Source organism: Hydra viridissima, unplaced genomic scaffold, assembly GCF_058129835.1.
Source record: "Hydra viridissima isolate aposymbiotic clone 2 unplaced genomic scaffold, HvirCarnegie_v1 scaffold_8, whole genome shotgun sequence".
Lineage (NCBI taxonomy): Eukaryota > Metazoa > Cnidaria > Hydrozoa > Anthoathecata > Hydridae > Hydra > Hydra viridissima.
The window spans coordinates 8,799,909-8,807,728 of record NW_028324307.1 but is presented as its reverse complement, the minus strand read 5'-3'; the positions used below and the strand labels follow the sequence as shown (position 1 = coordinate 8,807,728).

The 7,820-nt window shown below is 27.6% G+C and overlaps 1 protein-coding gene and 1 pseudogene across 2 annotated transcripts; one reads left to right on the top strand and one right to left on the bottom strand.

The window, feature by feature from the left end:
• Positions 1–202: 202 nt before the first annotated feature.
• On the bottom strand, positions 203–1,386 carry LOC149884919 (uncharacterized; annotated as a pseudogene).
• A 266-nt stretch (positions 1,387–1,652) lies between these two features.
• LOC149884918 (uncharacterized) lies at positions 1,653–7,374 on the top strand. Of its 2 annotated transcripts, XM_090095652.1 has the most exons (8): positions 1,693–1,753; positions 1,836–2,420; positions 3,253–3,357; positions 3,706–3,870; positions 4,092–5,963; positions 6,047–6,136; positions 6,362–6,719; positions 6,845–7,374. In XM_090095652.1, exons 2-7 carry the CDS (start codon positions 2,354–2,356, stop codon positions 6,574–6,576), a joined length of 2,514 nt encoding a protein of 837 aa, XP_089951778.1. In that variant the 5' UTR covers positions 1,693–1,753; positions 1,836–2,353; the 3' UTR covers positions 6,577–6,719; positions 6,845–7,374. The 2 variants fall into 2 exon arrangements, with proteins under 2 accessions (XP_089951777.1, XP_089951778.1); XM_090095651.1 differs by having other exon boundaries at positions 1,653–1,753; positions 1,836–3,357.
• Positions 7,375–7,820: the final 446 nt, after the last annotated feature.

Here is a 7,820-nt window from a genome sequence, read left to right as displayed (position 1 = left end):
GAAAATTAATAATCTTCAAAAAACTAGAGAAACAAATTAAAAACATCCACATGTGTAAACTATTTAAAGTATAAACAACAAAATACCGGTATAGACAGCAGGTGTGATAAGTAAGAGAACTAAGGTATATCTGTGTGTAAACCTCTTCCCCTTGTGTAAAGGCTTATCTAAAGGTTGGTTCATGAAATTATTTTAGATGTTCAAAATTTTTGTTTCTCATTGAGTATTCAATAATAAAATACAAATTATTTTCAAAAAGTTAATTTGTTGTCGACTTTTCTGTAAAGAGTTTTTCGTATGGATGGCTCACTTTTACTTGATATATTATTTGTCTTTCTTTTGGCTATCTGTATCCATGCATCAACAAATGATTTTGCCCATAAATTTATCCACTTTTAAATATAACATCCTTTAAAATTCCTTTCAATTCCTCAACCTTAACATCTTGAGTAAGTGATGCCCAAATAGAGTCAATGAGCTGGCTCTGCTGTAACATTGTCATTATAACATCTTGTAGATCTTCACCTTGGTAAGTTCTCAATAAAGACTTGTTTAAAGTTTCATGTGCTACTCTTTCTATTCTATAAATAAATAAATAAAATTCTGTATTTACACAAAACAAACCTCCTCTGTTTATTTTTTCAGTCCATGTCTTGGTATAATCATAAATGCTTTCACACACCATGCCTTGGTCTGATTTTTCTCTCCATGATTCTAATAATTGTGAAATAATTTTTGCTGATTTATTACTTTGGTCTTTGTAACAATTTGCCTAAGAAAATACTATAAAACCAGAAACATATCGAAGTATCTTCTCTTCTTGAGAAGTCAATGCAAGATCTTCTGTGATTAAATGTCTATTTTTCAGCTAGTTATTACAACATATAAGGTGTTTCTCATAAACTCTAGTTATTATAAAATGGTATAGGTGTTTTCCTGCAAAATATGCTTCTAATCCACTTGAGACTAATATAGTATTCCAGATATCTTTTAACTTGGAGTTCAAACATAAAGCATTAATCAATGAAGATCTTTTTTCTCTACCAGAGCCAGTCAACCAACTTAATTGCAGAATTTTAATTAGATTCTGGTTCAAATTTTCACTGAACTCTGATAAATTTATATCATATCTCTGTTTCATCATGGATGATTCAAGATCAGCACATAAATTTCCTGGTGTTTTGGTAGAATCTGCAACCAAATTAAATATCTTGTGTGTTGCTGCCTCACTGACTGAATAACATACAAAGCCTAGACATTCTTGTTTTGAGATGTTACAAAGAAGCGATTATGATTGAGGTGTTTGAGCAATAGATGGCAGTTCTGGTAAAATGAAATCTTCTAAAAATATGTCAGACAGGTCTTCTTCCACAACAATTTCCATCATCCGCGTTAATTCTTAAAATATTAAAAATATCTGGAAAATTGACTAAACGTTAAATACAGGAAAGTCTCCCTAATTTGATTGGATAAGAAATCTTGTTCCGCAAAGCCCGAATAACAACTTAATCGTTTGCCGGATCGTAAAAAAGTTTATGTTTTTATGACCATGTATGGATGTACTATATATATATATATATATATATATATATATATATATATATATATATATATATATATATATATATATATATATATATATATATATATATATATATATATATATATATATATATATATATATATATATATAGAAATATATATACTAAAGAGCACGCTTACAGTTTCCAGTTTCTAATTCGCAATAACGATTGTGAGTTAGCTACTTCTTTTAATAATATAACTATTTTAAACTTTTTTTTTATTATTTCTAAATAACAAATTTTATGTTTAAGGTATCTGGTAGCTTATCTCTAAACAAAATGAAGCTTAATCAGCTTACGATCAATAGTTATAATCGACAAGATGCATACGAGTCACATAAACAATTTATAAAAACTGTTCAAGATTATTCCATCAAAACCAGCCAGTTTTCTTTTGATAAAGTTGAAGATGTGTTTTCTCTTATGAGTTTGCCACCTAAACATCAGTTAATGAGATGGTCAACTGAATTATCTCTCCGCAATAATATTGCAAGTGGAATTCATTACGTAGAATGTAATTTAGGGAAATTCCTCTATGAAAGTGTTCAGCATCTAATAGCGCTTCATAGGGTTCAAGAGATCAAATTAGCAGTTGATCAAGAGCTGACATGGTTTAATTCTCCAAAGTTGGTACCAAAATCAATTGGTATATTCCCTCCTCAAAATTTAATTGAAAAATTCAAGGAAGTGCTTTTTAGAAAGCCAGCTAGTACAGAAATTTCAGAATATGGGATGAACCCTAATACTTTAGCTGAGTTATGCTGTACTAGATGGCTCTCCTCAGATCATATGATGCAAATATCTTGTATTTTAAATTCTATTCAAAGCCATTCAAAGGTAATTTACTTTAACTTTATAGGAAATATTGAGCATTATGTGTCAAGATTAACTTCTGTCCCTATTAAATTGATATTTATTATAAATGTTGGAGGAAACAATGAAAAAACATTCTCTGGCACAGATTTTAATCCTGGTTCCCATTGGGCATTTGCAGTTTATAATAATATTGAGTGTAGTTTTTACTATGGAGATTCATTAGGTTGGTCAGTTCCAGATGATTTTTTATGTAAAGTTAAATTATTGATCAGAAAATTGTATCACTTAAATAAAGAGGTTAGCATTACATACTGTCATGATCCAAAAACGCACAGATATGGCGTCAAAAAATGCAGTTCATTATGCAGAGGAAACTACCCAATGCAGACATGTGGAAATATTTGTGGAGTTATTACTATAATAATTTGTGCGATATCTTGTTTAAATTATGATTACTTTGTACATATAATAAGCAATGATAAAAGAGAGAACAATAATTACATTTTTCTACAAGAGCCTACAAAATATTCTAAATATTTAAGATTGGTTTTAATGTCATGGTTTATTAGTAAAGAAATAAATTTGGATTTTGTTGTTCCTGCTTTAGGCAAAGTTTCTAGCAGTTTCGAAGTGCCTTCTAATGAAGATTTCAAATATACAAATGTTTCTGAATCATCATTAAATAAGAATATTATTGTTAATATAGAAAGTAACAATTTTTCATCTCTAAAATGTGCATTTTGCAATGTTACTTTCACCAAAAAAAAGAATATGCAGCGACATATAAAAAATAAGCACAAATTGATTAATGAAGCTCAAGCATATATTCAGTCAGGCATTTCTTTTTGTCTAGAATGTGGTTTTCAATGCAGACAAATTAATGGTTTACGAAAACATTTATCTGCGGTTCATTTTTATACTTTTCAGGAAGAAAAATTATCATTTTCTAATTTTAAAGGTAGTTATATGTTTTTGAAGTAAATTGTTTTATATGCTTTTATAAAAAAAATGATTTTTATTTATTTTTTTGTTTACTTCTTTAAATTTGAGTTTCATTTTGTTTTCAAGATTTAAAAAAAAAAAAATTAAATAGTTAACTAATTTCACAATACTCACAGGAGTAGATTATTCATAGTTTATATTGTAAGTTATTGTTGCAGGCCCTTTTATAATGCATCTTTCAGAATAGTAGCTTCTTATATTATGAATCATTGCCAAATTTGTAAAGGAATTAAACAATCAGTTATCTGTCTTTCTTATTACCTTTTTTTTATAATTGTTGTTTCATTTTTTTGTTAATGTTTAGAATTTGATTTGTGGAAATCAGATATTGAAAGTAATAACTCAATGCAATATGTTTTACCTTCTGGTGAAAAGTTGGATAAAAATGGTAGGAAAGTATCATACTATCAATGCAACAGAAGTGGATTTTATAAAAGCATGGCAAAGAAAAGAATAGCTAAAAGTAGTGGTATGTTTCACTGAAATAGTCTCTGAAGACTACTTTGTTTATTTTTTAATTATTTTTATGTTTTGTTTATATTATTAGAATTTTCTTTATTATCTTTCTTTAAAACAATTTAAAAAGTTATGTATAATATATAAGTACAGTTAATTGTAATCTTAATAGTTACAATTATCTATTTACCATAATAGATTATTTATTACCATAATGAATATTTTACAAAATAGGCACTCGAAAAATTGCAAAAAATTGCACATCCACTCTAAAAGTTTACCAAAACTTAGATGGAACAATTCTGGTTCACGCTTGTTATTCTCACTATGGACATAGCAATGAAATTCAACATATTTCCCTATCAAGTGCTCAAAGACTAGAAATTGCCAGCAAACTAAAAATGGGTGTAACCAAAGATAGAATCCTAGATGATATTAGAGATGAAATGGGTTCTGTTCAATCCAGATTACATTTAACTCAATACCAAGATATTAAAAATCTCGAAAAAGCATTTAACATTAATTCTATACAGCTTCATGCTAATGACCAAGATAGTGTTGCAATTTGGCTAAAAGAGTGGCAAATGAAGGAAAATAATCATGTTTTACATTATAAATTACAGGGAGAGTCAGATACATTTAATAAACTTAAAGATGCTGACTTTATCATTATAATGCAAACAGAGCATCAAAAAAAAATTTTACAACAGTTTGGCAAAAATGGTGTTTGTATTGATTCTACACATGGCACAAATGCCTATGATTTTCTGCTGACAACAATATTAGTTATTGATGAATTTGGAGAGGGGCAACCTGTTGGATGGTGCATATCAAATAGTGATTCATTCAGATTTCTAAAATTATTTTTTATAAAACTAAAAGAACATTCTGGAAATTTTTGTCCAATTTGGATAATGAGTGATATGGCATCACAATATTACGAAGCGTTTTGTGAGGCTTATTTGTGTGAGCCTTTAAAGTTCTGGTGTACTTGGCATGTTGATAAAGCTTGGAGAGAAGAATTGCATAAAAAAATACACAATATTGAAATGGAAGCAGATATATACAAACGTATTCGCTTTCTTTTACAGCTAAGTGATAGAAACCTATTTGATGACTATTTACAATTATTAATGAATTACTTGCAATCATCTGATTTAACACAATTATTTGCGGAGTATTTTGAGAAATATTGGGTCAGTAATAAACAAAATTGGGCATTCTGTTATCGTATGGGTCTTGGCATAAATACAAATATGTATGTTGAATCTTTTCACAAAGTCTTCAAGTACAGTTACCTACAAGGCAAGCATAATAAAAGAATTGATAATTGCTTGTTTGCTTTGTTAAAGTTTAACAGAGACAAAGTATATGAAAGAATAATAAAATTAACTAAAGGTAAAATCAGCTTCAAGTTGAAAATGGTGCATTCTAGGCACATTGCAAGTCTGCAACTGAATGAAAGTTTTACTTTGGATGATAAAGGAGCAAGGCTAGTACAGTCTGAAACAAATGCTTGCCTATACAGAGTTTTAAAACACCAAGAATTGTGTGAAATAAACGAATGCCTCACAAAATGTCCAGAATGTAAAGTATGTGCTCATTTATATAGTTGCGACTGTATGGATTTTCTAACCAAAAATATCCCCTGTAAACACATTCATTTAATACATCGTCTTAGCAGGGTTTGTGAAACAAAAAAAAATGAACCTATTCATTTGCCAACACATTCTATTGAATTAGAGTGTAAAGTTGTAAAAGGATGTGAACCTGCAGATATTAATATTTTAAAAAATACCATTATTAAAAATTTAAACAATCTAGTTAATTTAGTTACCTGTAGTACAGTATCAGATGAAGAAGGTTTGAAGAGCTTACACAAAAATATATCATTAGCTCAAAATACCTTTTTAAACTTAACAACAAATAAGCAAAATGAATTACATTTCAAAAGTAATGTTCCATCAAACACTCAAATAACCAAGCAGTCTCCATTTTATTCAACCAAAAAAAAGCGTAAAACATCAAACATAAGACTTGCAAAGCCTTCTGCAGATGAAATAGATAGTTTTCTTGATTTTACCAACTGGAATTTAAAAATAAAAGGTATATATATATATATTTTGGCCTTACTGATATCTATATGTTCAATTTTATGCTTTTAAATATGTTTTTTTTTTTTTATCAAGACTCTCAATTACAGTCATCAAGTAAATTAAAGAAGCCAAAACTTGAAACACAAGCTAATTGTATTATTAAAAAAAACATTTTATCACCAGGTAAAATACTTTTTTTGATTTTTTAATTTCAATCAATACTGCTTATTTGGTGTCATATATGTTGTATTCATTACTTTTTCCAAAACTTAAAGCTAGCATAAGTTCTAAACCATTGCATATATACACTTTAGCCTATTTGAAACCCTTGTTTCAATAATTAGTTTACCTTTTTGATTGTTTTGCAATTTGATTTTTATTATTTTACTTTGATTGATTAAAATTTAGATCAGAAAAAAATTTTGGAATTTTTTGGGTACAGAAAATCGCATACAAATCATATGTTGACTGAAAATGAACTGAACATAGATACTGCTCATCTATCTCCGGAAATAATTAACCATGACATTACAATTATCCAAATTTTAATATATCCGGAAGTATTTGTCAAAGTTAAAAAAAAACGTTTATTTGACCATGCATATAGTATTTACTTTGTCTAATTTTTAATGCTATGCAAATAAACTCATTGACTAATGAAATAGCCATATAAAAAATTTTTTTTTTTTCATTTTTGACTTTATGAAAGACTATGTGGCCAAAGTTGAAGTATCAAATTGGTAACTATGTACCTATAACTTTGAAGGTATCTAATATTAAATATTTTGTCTTCAAGATCCAGTAATACTCAACTATTGATGATATTAATATGAAAGACTTTATGCAGCAATTTCTTTAGATATTTTTTAAAGAAATTGTTTTTGTTTTTAGCCAAAGAAGCCATTTTAGCCATTGTTTTTAGCCAAGGAAGAACTGAAAGTGGATTTATCAAGCATTAACATGAATTACTACATCAAACACTGGATTAGTAGTTACTATAAAAAATATTTTTCAGTTAAGAAAAAGAGTGATGATAAGTTAGTTTAAAAAAAGGAGTTATTAGAAAAAATGTTGATGCAACTTCAGTAATAGAACAAGATAAATTATGTTGTAGTGTGATTCTTATTGTTTTTGGAGTTTCTATTGAAAATGTTTATACAACACATTTGTGCATTACTGAGATTAACAGTTTTGGTGTGAAGTGTTAAAGTAAAAGATTTGATTGTGGTTTTTTACAATTTAGAAAAAGTTTCACTCTAACTAGTTTTGTTTAATTAAATATTTTTTACTTGTCTTTGATGTTTTACATTTTTTGATGTTTTAATAACCTTTCAGTAGTCTGTTTTTAATAGATTATATAAAGAAATAATGTTGGTTACATCATTATAATATTATTTAAATAACAGAGCTTTTGCAACACATAATTGTGTAATGTATTATACAACAAAGTATTTTTATTAAATTAGTTTAAACTAATTTAATAAAAACTTCGATAATTTCATTCCCAAAACTTCTTTCATTTACCAATTTATATTTGTAATTGCAGTTTTGTAGATATTTAATTGCATATTTAACTCCCAATATGTCGGCTCTCCAAGGGGCAGATAAGTTAATTCGAGTAAGCAAATGTTGGAGTTAATGAGTCATTATATAAGTCCAACTTTTAACCTGTTTTCTATGTTTGGGTGTATTCAGAATTTTCAGAGCAAATGAAATATCAATTAATATATTTATACATAATTCTGTATTCACATAAGAAAAAAACTTTTAAAATTTCAACAACACACTTTTTACCGTACCCAATGTGGATTTAAATCAACAATTACAAATAAACACCATGAAATCTATAATTAAAAATATTAGTTCA

Coding starts and splice junctions, on each gene's coding strand:
- LOC149884918 (XM_090095651.1), top strand. CDS start 1,863: ATGAAGCTTAATCAGCTTACGATCAATAGTTATAATCGACAAGATGCA. Junction 3,871..4,091: donor AAGAATAGCTAAAAGTAGTG/GTATGTTTCACT, acceptor TTTACAAAATAG/GCACTCGAAAAATTGCAAAA. Junction 6,137..6,361: donor AAAAAACATTTTATCACCAG/GTAAAATACTTT, acceptor ATTAAAATTTAG/ATCAGAAAAAAATTTTGGAA.